The 16077-nt window shown below is 40.7% G+C and overlaps 1 protein-coding gene across 1 annotated transcript in view; it reads right to left on the bottom strand.

Annotated features, from left to right (window-relative positions):
• Positions 1 to 16077, bottom strand: part of RAPGEF5 (Rap guanine nucleotide exchange factor 5) — a 158878-nt gene that overhangs the window by 94764 nt on the left and 48037 nt on the right. The window contains exon 8 of the mRNA XM_065832436.2: positions 2327 to 2403. Coding sequence (XP_065688508.1) covers positions 2327 to 2403 — 77 coding nt within the window. The remainder of the gene's footprint in view (positions 1 to 2326; positions 2404 to 16077) is intronic.

The following is a 16077-nucleotide window of genomic DNA, read 5'->3' as shown; positions in this document are numbered from 1 at the left end:
CAAAATTACTATAATTAAAGGTATTTATGCAATATTTGAAATGAAATAAAAACATTTAATGTGAAAGAAAGTAAATTTGTCACTACTGAGGTTGGAAGAGCAAAGATGCTGACAACACATTTTCTGTTTCAGCACATCCATTGGAAAATATTCCCTCTGCAAAGGCCATAAAGGAATTTAATAGAAGTGACACAGAGGTGATTTAAGACAGCCCTAGGCAGACAGGATTGGATTTTTTTATTTACATTGTTTGCACTGTTTACAGCATGCTCACTTTTAAAAAACCCTGTACTGATTATTTTTTTCCACACTTCTGCCAGTTTTGTCAACTGACTCCAATGTAAGTCCTGCAGAGCGGTGTTTGGAGCAGGCACACACCCTTCAACTCTGTTAGTTAACAGAAGAGGTTTGTGGTGCTTTGGCTTTTTTTCACTGAACCTCTAGCTCCTCCTGTGTCTGGTGAAAACAATGTAATTATTACAAAATTCACCTTGAACAACCTGAAAACTTAAAATCATATGGAAAGATCATTCACTTTGCTCCAGTCACATGCACAATCTCACTAAAATGGAAAAAAAAAAAAAAAAAAAAAGAAAAAGTCATTCACACCCTTAAACCAAACTGTATTTGGTGATTGTACTATGTCGTTTTATGGCACTGACAAAAAAAATTGGAGCAACAGCTACTTTGATGATGCTCCTGCTCTCCTCCCAGCTGGGCAATTGAAAACTTTGTTAACTGCTCACTTAATAATCATTTAATTTTAAATGTGTTTCAAATTCTTTCAAATTTTAGAAACTGGTTTCCAGCCAAGTAAAAGCTGAGTGAATCAATATCCCAATAATACATTCCCCTCGGTTTTTACAATGTGCCCACGTAATCTTATTAGCTAGCTCCTTAGGAGCTTTGAGTACACATCATAGCCTTTCTTTTCACATCTCTAACATATATGTGAGCAAACATTTTCAAAAAATAATAATACTACCACAATCAAGTAGAACTGAGCATACATGAAACCCAAAAAAGAAAACAGAAAGCCCTCTGGGTCTTTTCTATAGCTCTGTAATGCACAGCTGAGCTCTAGAAAACTGATCCTCAGACCCCACACTGATGTGAATTGGGAATCAAAGCCAAGTAACAACATTTTCACACACTGAGCTCCTACCACATATTAATTTTTTTTAAGAGATTTGAAATTGTGTGCAATTCATGAAAGAGCAGTCCATTTCCAAACACCTTGCTTGAGCATGACCCTGAAGAGCGTGCCAGAAAAGCCCAGTGACACACAGGTGCAGGATGCAGGGTCCCCAACTCTTCTGCCTGCGCTCCCCAGGTGTCTGCCATGGCCCAGCCCTGCTACCAGGGCTGTCTGTAGCCCCTTCTGGGCTCATGGTTGTCAAGACAGCCCCTGCCCTTAGAAAAACATAGGTACTGCTGACTTGGCTATACAGCTTGTACCCCTTCAGCCAAGCTTGCTTACAGACATCAGTGCAAATCCTGTCTTTCTCACAAACAGCTTTTTAAGCAGGCAAGGTGTTAGGAGATAAATCAGAGACAGTAACTGCAAGTTGCATGTGTAGGAAGGAGAAAAGGTGGCAAATGGTGGGAAACATAAGATTTTCAAGAGCAATAGAAAAAAAAATAAATAAATAAAACCACCAACAGTCAAGAGTGGGAGAAATCAATTTTAAATTAAAAGCAATAATCAGTACCAATTCAATGAGCAATATAGTTACACTTGCACAGTTTGAATGCATGAACTGAATGATTGAATGAACTGGAGATTAATCAAAAAAAATTCACAGAATTAAAAAGGGTAAGCAATTCCACAATAAAATACTCTAAAAGGCAGTTAAGTTTCTTCTGAGCAATATCTAGAAGTATGCTTTGGTTGTAAATGAGGGTAGTTATGGGAGGAAGAAAAGGGTTGTTACTTACACTCGAGTGACTAATAAGTATCCTCATTTCATTGCATGTCTACTTACAGTGATTAAAATTCAATCAAAATGTCACATGCCCTCGCCTCCTAAACACATCTCATTTTATTTTCACATCTGGTATATGCTATGTGTATTATCTAAAAAGAGGAGAGAGATAGGTGAAGAATGCTGTCCAATTGCAACATCATGGAATTAATTCCCAAAGTAATCATCAATATTATTCTGAATAGTCGCATAAGACAAGAGGCAGCAGACTTTCTCCCTCCTACGGGCTCCCTGCATTTGAACATGGAGGAAAATCCATTTCCCAAAGCTTTTGAGAGCAGATCCTTCAACTCGTAGATCTGAAAAAAGTCCCCAGGACACCATTAATCTTACACATTTACCTGAGCATCAGAGGTATCCTTGAGCTCTTCTTGTCCTCTTATTTCTTGACTGCTGTGTTCTTCATTTTGATGAATTGCTAAAGTAAGAAAGAGGGAATGTATTGGAAGTAGGCAGGTTCAAATAACAAGAAACAGCAATGCAGCATGACCTGTTTTAGATCAAATAGGATGACCATTCAAGGAACCTCGTTCCAAGTTTAGCTTTCTAGTTAATATCTTGAGTAGTTTTGGGCAAATTTTATAAGGTATACCTTATCTGGTTTGGGCAAATCCTAAATAAGGTATACCTTATTTTTCCCAGGCAGCTAAAGGAAGTACTAAATCATTATACTCCTGCTACTGTTGGTCCTGATAAAGTGAGGACATTTAAGGGAACTCTACTTTTTCATACATTATCACAAGACTTGGGGACTTATAAAGAACAGAAAAATCAGACATCCTTTTAGTTTCATTATATTGCAGAAGGTCAATTCAAACTAAACAAAATAAGCAGATTAATCCCTCGTCTTTGCCTCAGAAAATTCTTCGTAAGCGAAGTCATCCATGAAAGTCATCTCCAGAAATAAACGGTGGCAGAAGATGATCTATTGAAGGTTGGTTGCTCCTGGCATAATAAGAGAAACCAGTAACTCAGCTCAATTAACACTCCTTAACACCAGCAAGTTTTGACAGACTATAAAGAAAAAAGGTTTGCATCAAACATGTAAGCTCCAGATGAGTGGAAACCAGAGTTATCAGTTCACCTGACTAAAGCAACAAGGACCACTTTTGAATAGACAGATCAGACTTCCATATTGCAGACAGCTATATCTATAGGTAGTTTTACAAGCTATTGCCCAAGATACCCTTCCAGTCAACATGCCCACCTGCTGCACTTTAGCAGGACATTAAGCCCTAAGCCCTTCTGATATGTCACACATGGCAGGTTAGGAGGATCTGACCAGCTGAAACACATGAGAAGTGACTTTACCTTACACCATACTCATTTACTTACAATCATCATACTCAAAAATCATTAATCATGTGTATACATCAAATGATTTGCCAGTGTGGCCATAGCAGTTGTGACAACAAAAGACTCCTTGAAGTGGTAGAGCTGTCAAATCTATTTTCTGAACAACACCAGTCTCATGGCTCTGATGGATGAGCAGGAGGATCCAGCTTGTGTGCTTCCTCCTGTCCACTTTCTCTCTCCTTCACCCCTGGGTACGTGAGCTGGTGGTCAGCCTGCACCGGAACAGTCACAGCCCATAGCACAGTGTTTTCAGATGAGGATCACCACTCCTGTTTTGCCTTAAAGCTACACCTGTGAGCTGAGACAGCCCAGAATTTGACTGATGAACAAACCAGCTGTTGAGGGAGCAGGAGGAGGGCTGGCAGGCAGCAGGACTACCTTCACCAGCCACCCTTACCCAAGCTCTGCTCAACCCTCAGCCTGAACCTTTAGACATACAACCAGGTTACCACAGTTGCACTAATATACATAATGTGATCTATGAGGTCTAGCTTGGTTTGTCTGCATGGGTGCTCTGGGTCTGCTGCAGACTAAAAGCAGCCTAACCTCTAGGCAGCCTCCAGCAACTTAAAAGAAAAGTAACTTTAGACTGTTCTTGACCTCTAAAATAAAGCATATGGATTTCTTCTCTTTTCACTGCAGAATTTCTGCTGATATTGCTATGCCATATAGGGTATAATTCTTCTTTCTTCCCCCACAGTTATGCTATCAAATGAAAAAAAAACTCATAAAAATGTTATTATAAAAGGGGGAAAAAAGTCATTTTGTCAATACAGTTTAATCCATTCAGGGATCATTTTTAATCCATTATCAAAGGAAAACAGAGGTCTGGTGTAAATCTTCACTAGCGGGTTTGCTGACATCACTTTACCAGCCAACCTCTGGAATTCAAGGTGAATGCTGAAAACACAGAGTCAGTCTATAGCTATAACAGAAAGCATGTACAAGGGGAGTTAAATCCCAGCAGCATGTAAAGGTAGGCAAAATCAAAACATGTTTGGGACATTGTGGCATATCCCCACCCTAGGCTGGAAAAGTAATAACCCAAAGAAGCAGCGACCAGAGTGAGCACCTCAACGGCCCCATGTGGCCCCTACTTTCCTTGTTTGAATCAGGGTTCTCCAAGGCAACCAGGCTGGGGACTCTGTGCAATCCCTTCCATGTAACCTGCCTCCCAGCCCTCCTCCCCATGAGCTGTCGCATCCTCTCGCACACTCCCACACGTGCATGACCCTGTTCCACCATGACCACTGCAGGGGACACAAAGCATTCAGGACATCCATTTGCCAAATACTAGTCAGAACAACCAGCACGAGCCAGGAACACTGCAATGCCAGAAGGCATTAATGAATGCTAAAAAATGGTTGTTTGAGCAACTGCAAATTGCTCAAGTCTGTGGTTGTGTTAGCAGAAACACAACATTTTCCCAACTCTCCTTTCAATTTTCTGATTTCACCTAAAATCAATTTGCTGTAGCCACTGATGGGCAAAATATCCCCTCAGATGCTGGCTATTAATCATGTCATTTAAAGAGTGGTACCTTGCTAGTAACAAGACAACAGGTCCAGGTTTAAGTGGTTTACATTGATCCAGCCAGCTTTTCCAACAAGCCTGAGCAGATGGGAGCTCTGCAAACAGCTGTGCCCAGGGGAAAAGGTTAGTGGCTGCCAACCAGCTTCTTGTCACTCTGTTACAAGTGTCCCCTTCCATGCCTAGTCTCAGGGCAAGCACCCCAAGACCTTCTTCAATCAAAACAAACAGGCAGACCTTTAAGGAGCAGCACACTGTTGCTAACCTGGCTGTGCTGGCAGATTAGCGAGGGGATGCTAACTGTCCAGGGAGCTGGTGACAGAATCTTGGAATCATTTTGGTTAGAAAAGACCTTAAAGATCATCAAGTCCAACCATTAATCTAGCATTGTCAAGTCAGCCTCTAAACCATGTCACTGAGAACCTCATCCATGTGTCTTTTAAACACCTACAGGGATGGTGACTCTACCACTTCCCTGGGCAGCAAACACCCACAGCTGAGGGGAGCAACATCTCTTACCTAGCAGAGAGAACAAGAGAAAGACTGTATGTGTCCACAACCCCAATGGATGCAAATATTCTTGGGTGTTGAACAATTTCAGCATGAGCAATTTTAAAGAAGATGAGAACAACACATCAGTTTAGATGTACCCTAAATGAACAATTTAAAAAAAAAAAAAAAAGCTGAAAAAGTTAATAATCCAAACCCAGCTCTCCTTGGCTTCTGTGTTGTTTAGACTGTGTAAGGAATGTAGAAAAGAACCAGTAAATATTTTCTTAAAGGAAAAAAAAATAGTCCCAGACCTCACACTGACGTTCTTGCAGCTCTTGGGAGAGCGGGAGCAGTCAGCCTCTTTTTCATGACATTTGCATCATGAACTTGATTTCTGTGTCCTCTCTGCCTCTCATCCAAACCCATGAGAAGCAGCCACAATTGGACCATTTAGCTACACCCAGGGAGCAATCCTCAAGGAATCACACGATCTCATACACTTTTTTCCAATCGCAAGAACATGGTCCCTTGAAGACTGAAGTGACCATATGGACAAATAACCCTTAATTATATTTTCTTTGTTTCTGTATGAAAAGTCTACTACATGTTTTGCCTACAAAATACAGAAAAAAACTTGAATTTCTTAAAATAGTCCAATGGATTCAGAAATTCATGTTCATAGGTGTCATCACACACGTAGAAGAAACCAATTGCTGTATTTCTATACACAGTGTGCCTCCTAAACCCAAAAAAACTCATAGACACCCCTTGAATTGGCCCAGATGCTGCCCGTATGGGCTCTTGTGCACACAACACAAGTCCCGTCATAAAATATAAGAATTCACAGATAGTTTTCCACTTACTGTCAGTTGGCCTTTTATTTTTTTTTTTTTTTTTTTAATATAAAAAAGGCTTACCATTGCAAATTCAACTGTAGAAAAAGGGAGCAGAAGGTTAGGGTGCGATGGGAAAGTATTTCCCAGGCAAATGTTGATTCTGGGACAGTTCCCTAAAATTGTAACATGTACATAGAAAAAGGTTGTGAACTTTGGGAACTAGGCCAAGCCATTCCTTCTCTGCCAGCATAAACTCAGCTTTTCTCCTTGATAAAAATACATCTCACAAAGCAGCAACACCAGGGAAAGGCAAAGGTGGTCTACCTTGATCTAAATGTATCTATTTAACATTATGTTTGGATTCAGGCTTGAGACCTGTGACAGGAAAAAGATGCAAACAATGCCAGAGTGACCAATTCTCTTTTCTACCCGCAGCATTTCTCTTCCTTTGGAAGAGAGATCACCATGAACGAAAGAAACCGATGTTAAAGGGGCATTAGCTTGCTAATGTGCAATTCAAATGTGTAGATTTGCAAATTAGCCTAGGGAATTCAGGATGTTGATTCTTTTATGGTCACTCAAGGATCACAAGGGCCATCATCTGGTCTGAGTTCCTTGTGTCTCCATGGACCAAAGCTGAGATTTTGCAAGCAGATTCTTCTATAAACTAATGTTGGGACAGAGAATTCTTGTGGGGGAGAGCCTTGTCCTTTAGTAATCCCATTTCAGCTCATTAAATCAGCAGAAAAAATAACAAAGAAAAAAAGAAACAAAAATAAATAATTTTGTACTAGCTACCTCAGCAGAATCAGCCATCACATGGGGTTGTGAAGGGAAATGGAACATAGCCATTGCTTATGCCAGAACTGAGCACATCCTTTGTGTCACCATTACCGACCAACCGTGCTCCCCTGCTTTTACTGCTACAAAGTTTAATGTATATATAAGACATTGGAAGGAACTTGTCTTCCTCAGCAACACAGAGCACCATAGGCATGTTAAAGTGCTCACCTTAGCTAGACAGACTGTCACACCATGAGGGTCACAACAGCCACCTGCAGCACTGTGGACATTTTCCTGTCTGTGGAAAATCCTGTCAAGGACACTAGGGTTACCTACAGAGCAGTGCCCGCACACTTGGAGGTGAATTAATTGTCTTTGATGAATAAGGTTTTTAAAAGTCATATAATACAATGCACATTATTTCATTTTTAATACAGTGTCTTACTCAGAATAGCAGAATCTTTTACCCAACTGAAAGTGGAAAGGACAGTTAAAAAAAAAATTCACACATAAACCAAATCCTGAAACCTACAGCCTTGCAATCTTCCCAGAGGCTTTGCTGTATTGTGCTTTCTTCCTTTTCTATAAATGAAGTTTCTTCTCTCTACCCCTTCTGGCTGCAAAGATAACCTTCACAACACAAACCAAGGCACTATCGTCATTCTGCTGCTGCAGCCAGCCAGACGGGAACAATAACAGCAGGAGAGGTGTGAACTTCCTCCCTTTGGCTTAATAGGGTGTTAACTTTGAAAGCTAATTATTTAAATGATTAAGAGAGGCCTGCCATCACAGTTAACCATGTTGCTGCTGAGGAGTATGACATGAGGGACATCTGTCCATCCATAAGCAACTTGACAGGCAGCCTGTGTGGATGGTATCCACATGTCCATTCCAGAACAGAAAACCAGCTTAGCTCCCATCACTGCTGGCTGTCCCACAGCCCTGTACTTACTATTTCCTTTCTGAATTACTGTAAAGCGTTTGGGATTTGTGCATCAAATAGGATTACTTTTAGCCTGGCTCAGTTTGATCACCTGGTTGATCACAGAGCCCCCAGGCAGCAGGCAGGGCATGGGTCAGGGTTCCCTGAAAGCTGGCATTGCCACCAGACCCCTTCTGCCACACAACTCCAGCTTCAGCCCTTGAGATTGCTGTGAAGTTCAGCTGTGGTACCAGGGTCTCCTGCCTTTTGGAAGCACAGAGCCCATAAACATCACCCTTGGTGGACGTGCAGTTTAAGGCTGCACTGCCTTAGGCTGCTCCCAAGATGGAACTTGCTTAGAATGTGTCAAACCCTCTGACACAGCATTGGGAGCAGGCTGAGTGTGCAGGATCCCGGGATGAGGAGTTCACTGTTCCAGCAGTTGTTCGGTAGAATCATAGATTAGTTTGAATTGGAAAGGACCTTCAAAGGTCATCTAGTCCAACCCTCCTGGAATGAGCAGGTTGTTCAGAGCCTTGTCCAGCCTGGTCTTGAATGTCTCCAGGGATGAGGCATCTACCACCTCTCTGAGCTACCTGGTCCAATGTTTCGCCATCCTTGTAAAAAATTTCTTCTTCATGTCTAGCCTGAATCTCCCCTTCTTTAGTTTAAAACCATTATCCCTTCTCCTTTTGCAACAGGCCCTGCTAAAAGTCTGTTCCCATCTTTCTTACAGGCCCCTTTTAAGTACTCCAAGGCCAGAGGCAGCTCTGCTCTATGTACAAAGCTCCGTCACCCCTTAGGCTATGTCCCTCATGTTTCAGTGATGCTCTTTCATTTCAAATGAGGATGTTCATTTATTATTTAGTGTTGTTCTTTAACCTGCTAACATCCTAGAACATCAAACCACTCTGCCCTTTGTAAGATTTCAATCCTTTCAGTACTATGTGATCAAAATTTATATATGTTTCTCCTTTTCCTATCTAGTAAGTTAAAGGCACCTGTGTGCCATCTACAGATGGGAGGCACACACCACCTTGGAGGTGGTAAATATCCTACTTCTGACCAGAAGAACTTTGTTTCTTTGACAAGCCAGCAGATTTTCACTGTCTCATCCCTGCTGGATGGTTATAGCCTGTTTTTCTGTCCCTGTCAAAGCATCACTGTTGAAAAGACCTCAGGAATCTGCAAGAATATTCCCTGGGGGAAGGCTCCAGTGCTCTGAATTGCCAGCAGCCTGCACCAGTTGATTTATCATCAGCTTCTGGGAAGCTCACAACTTCAAGCATTCTTCTTATATCCTACATTTTTTGAGAGGCATGTTTCTCTTCTGTTTTGTTTCCAAAGGAGCTTGCTAGCGTGAAGCTTTTCAGAAACAAGCAGCAAACAAGGATTTTTTAAAAAAATTATTTTTCTTTACAATCACGTAATTCTAAGCTAATTTCATTATTTTTGAAAACTTTACTGTTCTTTTGAACATCAGAGCTTGTGGTATCCCTTGCTATTCTTTGTGGAGGGTATAGAGCAAGATCTAGAGAGGCTGGTTACTATGGCAGCTCTGAGCTGTTTGACAGTGTTATAATGTTTGCTGATGCTTATTAATTTATCAGCGTGGAAAAAAGCTGAATAGCTCATACTGATACCACTGGGGAAACTAAAAGCCAGATCCTCCAGCTTATGTAAGGCACCAGCGCTGAGCAGTGGAAAGCAAGATGAGCAGCAAGTAAATGGTTTACAAACCTCAGATTTGGGGACGATTTTAAGCCAGACCAGGTCCTTCTGCATACTCCTGTACTTTTCAAGTCCTATTTCCGAATTAAAGGGGGAAAACCAACAAGCACTGAATACCTCTGAAATCCCCAACAGCTGTCTATAAAAGACAGTGATAATCCCAGGAATAAAACCCTCCAACTGAGAATTGGTTCCTTATTTACCATGAAACTGTAATCTTTTCCCAGAAATTACTGAAAAGAGAAAGCTTTTTAAGCTCATCCTTAACATGTTTCCTTTTATTAGCGATACAAAAATTGCCTTTGAGCTTTCTCATTCCTTCCCACTATTTCTGTATATATATATGCAAATTATTGTACAGATTTCCCTTCACTGAGTACACTACATATCTCTGAAACAGTTGGCAGGCCCCTGGGGGGTGTTGCCCAGACAGCTGTGCAATCAGCTGAGTAAATCAGCTAATTAAAGAAACAAAGAAAATGCAAAAAATATTAAAGAGAGACTCCCGCTTACAGCATTGTTCAGCAGCTTTGTAACTAATACAGCACAGCAAGCATGGGATGGAATAAATATGGAATGGACTATTGCACAAGTGACAATAATGCCATTTTATCTCAAACACTAATCTGGGATTCATGATATTTATGCTTCGTAGTTTAAATCAATTTAACATAAATTACTCCCATATTTTATTTCATTTTAAAATGACAAAAGCATGAAATGTAATGCTGGTTTCATAACTGATTTCTGTATGTAAAAAATGGTCATTAACTTCTTTTTGACCTTAGGTGTAGAATTAATATTGAATTTGCACAGAGGGTACTCATTATGCCGGTCTAGTTTCCACCCAGAAAAATAAGTTCCCTAGGGTCCTGGTGCTACAAACCATTTCTCAGATCTCAAATAGGAAACAGGACTCCCTAAAACGACGCAAAAACATTTCCTCTCATTGCAAAGTTTATCAAAAGGAACAGATAACAGCAAGGGTAGGAATCTGCCATTTAAACAGAGCAAAGCCAGTGTGGTAAGAAAGGAGGCTGACAGATGTAGATTTGGTCTTGCTGATCCACACACCATTAAGACACCATTCCCTTCCACTGCTTCTGAATGGCCACAGGAAAGGCAAATTTCTGTTTAAACGAGACTCAGGCCTGCCTGTGTTATATAGCCATTGTAAATTAAGGAATGAGCATACCAAGTAAAGCCACTGGTATTTCCCAACTCAGTCAGATTACGGCCAGGAGCCTTTGCTGCTGTTCTTTTCACGTTATTGTACAACTGGTTTTGTTAGGAAGTTCTGTTTATTTTATTTGTCAGAACTGAAGCCTTTCATTTGGGTTTGAAGGCCTGTATTTCATGCAAGGTCATGGTGCATTAGAAGAACATAATTTGTAAAACACCTCTGGCTAAACAAGGGAGGCATTTTTTTAATAGATAATCAACTACTGTTGATTCATGTGGCCAGGGGAAGTTTGGTTTTCAGCAGCTGGTACTTTGTGATACATACAAAGGAAAGGCACATTTTTACACACACTGTGAACATATGAACTCATATTACTTTTTTATCAAGGAAAAAAGAAGAAGGTGGAAAAGGAGTTGCAAACACTGGAGGACTACTACAGGAACAGAAAAAAGCAATGCTCTTGTAGCAATAGCAGCTCAAGGAAAACCATTTGATGGCTGAATGCAGAAAGATTTAACTTTTACCCAGTGCTTTTAGACATTCATTCTTGAGTGCATGATATTAAAAAATATATATATATATCAAGTAGCAGTGAATGTATCTATACCAGTACTGCCTGAAATGAGATGTTGGAAGAGACCCGTTATATGATCAGCAGGCACAGGGAGAATGATTGCTGGGAACTGATCAAACGAGGAGGTACTATGGGCAGTCGCTGAGTGGGGTGGTGCAAAGCAAAACACCGCTCTCTATTCTGTGGAAACATACTCCAGGCACAGCCAGGAAAGAAGCAGGAAACAAAGAGGACTCTGAATAAATAAATTCTGTCAACTCTCTGTAAATGCCTCCCCCAAAGCACTTGAAACAAAACATTCACCTGGGAATTGTTTTTTTGCACAGTTACTGTCTTTCTGACTTTACCAGGCAATCCCTTTTTGCCTATGTGCAAAACATCTGTCACCTACACAGCTATTCTGCATTGCTCGTTTCTTATACCTGAGTGCCTCAGAGATAACACAAAAAGAACTATGCCCAAAGTTCTGAAACAATTGCAAAAACCAGACCGTAAGCTGCCAAGATCTCTCTCAGCGTAATTCCCAGCAGAGAGCTCTTTGGAGCTCTTTTCCTTCTTTTTCCATTGCTCAGAGTTCATTCTGCTTTACATTAGCTGTTGAATACACAAAGGCCAGTGACCGTAACTGTGTAGTCCATACACTGATGTTGCCCAGGGCACTTCCCACCCTCAGCATTGCCCAGGATGGGCACAAAGCAAGTAGCCACCGATTCAGCCACAGCACAGAGGCACATAGTGTTCCTGACCCACCAACACAATGAGCACCCTTTCCTGGGGCTAGAAGGGGCCTAATCCCATTGTTTTGCCATGTTATTGGTTTCCTGGTATGCCTGATCTCAGGAGTAATAGAAGAATCCCATGGGATGCAACAAGACATTGAAGTCTAGGGGATTCCCTTCAGTAAGGCATAAAATGTTCAAAAAGGATCACTTAAAGAAGCCAATGTAATTACCTCCCTTACTTCAAGTGAAATCCTCAAAGCACAATGTAACTTCTAAAATATTACTAGCTATGTTTTCAGGTGCAACTTTTATTTTGAACCACACAAGGATCGGACAGAGAAAAAGTAAAGATGAAGTTACTAAGACCTACCAGAAATAGCCTTTATTTTGAGTGGCCATTTCTCCACAATGAATGCCATTATTAACACTTGCAGAAGAATTCTTATTTCACACATTTTGCTAAGTTCAGCCCTTGCTTTGGAGAAGTGGATGGTTGGAGGAACTGAAAGTTGTAAAGAAATAAGCTCTTACTTAAGTCAAGTAAACACACCCACTGAAAAGAGACATAAGGGGACACAGAAAACCAGTAAAATCCTACAGATATTAACTTTTTCCCACTCTCCTAACTCTCTCAGTTTTTCTGCAAAGGAAAATGCACACCTCCCTGGCACAACTGCCATTTTATTCTGTAAACAGGAGCAAGTTCTTTCATCTCTCTTTATGCCCTTTTTTTCAGTGGGCATAAAATAAGTGATAATAAACTGTGCACATTTTACTCCAGAGATATTGTATATCTGCTTGTTTACAAAACCTGTACATTCAAGGGTGCTTAATATGTTTGAGATTTAAACACAATACTGAACTGCTCCATTCTTGAATAAACCTTTGGTCACGTATTTGTAACCTCATTTTTCAAGTAACCTCATTTTTCAAGTATCTGTACAAACCTGATCCAAATTTGTAATGATTTCCATGTCTATTTAACAAGTCTATTCTACAAGTAAACTATTTACATAGGATATTCATTTAGTACAAAATGACAATGTTTTTATTAATTATTGTACACTAAAGTTACCAAGAAGTCTCACAAGGATCTGTGCTATTTGGGAAAAAGGGTGAAATGGTAAAGATGCAGCTTCCGAAGTTAATGAAGCTGATAAAAGAGCTTAATGCTGCCAAAAGCGTCTTACTGGGCTCCTTCTGACATCCCTCCACCTCCCCACCCTGATGATAAGAACCTGCCACCCTCACTTTGTGCCAACTCCAGCACATGCTGCTTCAATACTACATGCTGCTCTGGCTACCCCCTCTGAAAAATAATGTAATAGAAGATGTGGCAAAGATGATCAGATTTAATGGAACAGATTTGGTATGAGGAATGGCTAGCCTGGAAATGATGCTCACAGGAGCATGACAGAGACACACAAAATCGTGAATAGCACGATGACAAACTGGGAAATTGGGGAATAATCCATTCCATCACCAAATACCAATATCACAACAGAGTGAGGGTCATGGGGAATGTGTTTAAAACAAACAAGAAAAAATACACTCTCATGTACCACACAAAAGAATTATGGGATTCATTGCCACAAGAGGTGATGAAGGTCAGAATTATAAACAGACTCAAAAAGCAATCTGACGAATTAATGGAAAAAAGGCCCGCTAAGGGCTACAAAATACAACAGTGTGGGTACAGCAAAATCCTTCTAGCACAGACTGGTAGATGCTGAGTGCGCACATCAGAAGGACTGTTTGTACTTGCTCTGTTTCGCCACTCTAAGCATCCCCTACTCATTACTCACAGTAGGATCGGAGCTGTATGGACTTTTAACCTGAGCCAGCCTGGCTGTTCTCATGAGTTTAACCGGGCTGACATTGCCGGGAGTGCGTTAGAGCCGAGTCACGCCATCAGCTCTGACAGCAGCACTGTAGAGGTGGCGTGGCAGCTGGGAGAAGGAATAGCTGCTCACAGCTTGCTTTTCATTCATGTCGGCAAAGCTCAAGCCCCAGTGACTGCTTCATACGAAATCATCTGCCCTGAAATAAAAATACTAAGCAAATCACATAGGCAGTAAGTCCTGAGGGAAGCAATACAAAAGAAAAGGGGGATGGTTATTCATAGGTATATGTCAGAATAGGGGGGAGGTAATCCAGAAGATCTCATATATAAAGTTAATAGATTGCCAAATTCATAGTATTATAAATAAAATATAAATGATCCATTTTAAAACCAAATCAATAGAGCTTGTCAATTTAAGAATGGCATGACTAAAATGTATCTAACATATTGCAGAAACTTGAATATTGTTCGTAAGAGGGAGCAAAGATAGACACAAGGCTTTTGTGGCTGCCCTGCCCTTCACAGTGGGAGTGAGAAGGACCCACAGCCCTGCGGCTGCTCCCACAACACCTGGGGAGAAGCTGCTGTCACCCTCTTCCTACCTCATCCATACTCTGTCAGCCGTCATCTTAATTAGCCCCTGTATTCAGAAACACAAGGACGAGAGCCATGCTCTTGCCAATGGTGCTTTACAAGAATAAAATTACAGAATTTCCTTTAAATGTAAAGTTAAAGGAATTTGCTGTGTGATGTCACGGGGTACAGCTAGGTTCGTGCACATAAGTACAAGGATCTTGTTTGTGGATGGGATTAACACCAGCTCAGAGCATCTACCTGACAGATTTTGATCTGTTCAGATGTAACTGTGCAGCTACACCACCGGCTAAAGCCTCTAGCCTTAGGCTATTTGCTGCTTTTTATCTTTGTTTTAGTTACCATCTCTAACACACAAGAAACATGTCATGAGCCATCACAAGCAATTGAGATAAATACCAAGCCTTGTAAACCCTCAGACGGGAGGCTGCATTTCTGTTAGGTTTCAGCACATTTGTAGAAGCCATCAGAAACCAGCAAGGTAGAAATAAACAGAACAATTCTAATGCCAAGTGTCTACAATGGAAAACAAAGTTAACTTCTGCTCCAGTGACTTGCTTGCCCAAGATGTTTTACCAAACCAAGGAAGACAGCATTTAATCTATTTATTTCTAAGGTAAAGCAAGAACAATATTAATGCATTTTTATAAACCACAGAGAAGTGCACAAGCTCATTTTCCCCTCTTAGGTCGACTTTATGAGAGCTTTATTCTAATGAAATGTAAATGTACTTTCTAATCAACAGTATTACTGAGGTCCATTAAAACTTTAGGATTATAGACATCAATTATACCTTTTTTAAAAGTTTTTTTTGCAAAGAAGCTAAAAATGCTGAGCTCCCTCTGCATGAGGGCTCTCAAGTACCTCTCTATTGGCTTATACCTTGCTATTGGAGTGGGATATGTACAGTACACATCTGAAATATGGAAATGGAGCCCTTTTCCACAGCATAGAACTTTTTCATTTTTCAGGTTCTGCATTTTTCCTTCAGCAATCTGTCAGTTTTATGTGTTACTCCTATTTTTCCACCCCACAATAAAAACAGAAGAATAATTCCTAGGGAAAGACATTCTGCCCCACACCCTACTGACTTTTTATTTTCTGGTAGCTGACACTCAGATCAAGTCAGATCCTGGACTACCAAGAATTTGATACTCTGCCCTACCCCACAGCAGGCTCAGGTCTTTACCTTGGTTTTCAAAGCATTTTGTCAGTAGATACAGTGTCTAAATCTCTGAAACAGCCATTCTGGCCTAAAAGCAGAAAGAGCTGTAATTATCACTTCTCATATACATATACGAAGTAGCAAACCCAATTTTCATTTAAACAAAAATAAACTGTTTCACCTTGATAACCAAAAGTGATGTTTCCCCACTCGAAGCACAGCAAACCTTCCTAGCTGGACCCTCTTCATCTCTTGCAGAGGGAGCTGTGGTGTTTGTGTGCTTGTATAGCACTTTTCATGCAATGTAACCTAGTGATTACAACAACAGTCCTAGACAAGTAATAGGCTTTAATCAGCCAGT

The sequence above is a fragment of the Patagioenas fasciata genome, chromosome 2, assembly GCF_037038585.1.
Source record: "Patagioenas fasciata isolate bPatFas1 chromosome 2, bPatFas1.hap1, whole genome shotgun sequence".
Classification (NCBI taxonomy): Eukaryota; Metazoa; Chordata; class Aves; order Columbiformes; family Columbidae; genus Patagioenas; species Patagioenas fasciata.
The sequence above is the reverse complement of the archived record's forward strand: the minus strand, read 5'-3'. Positions and strand labels throughout refer to the sequence as shown.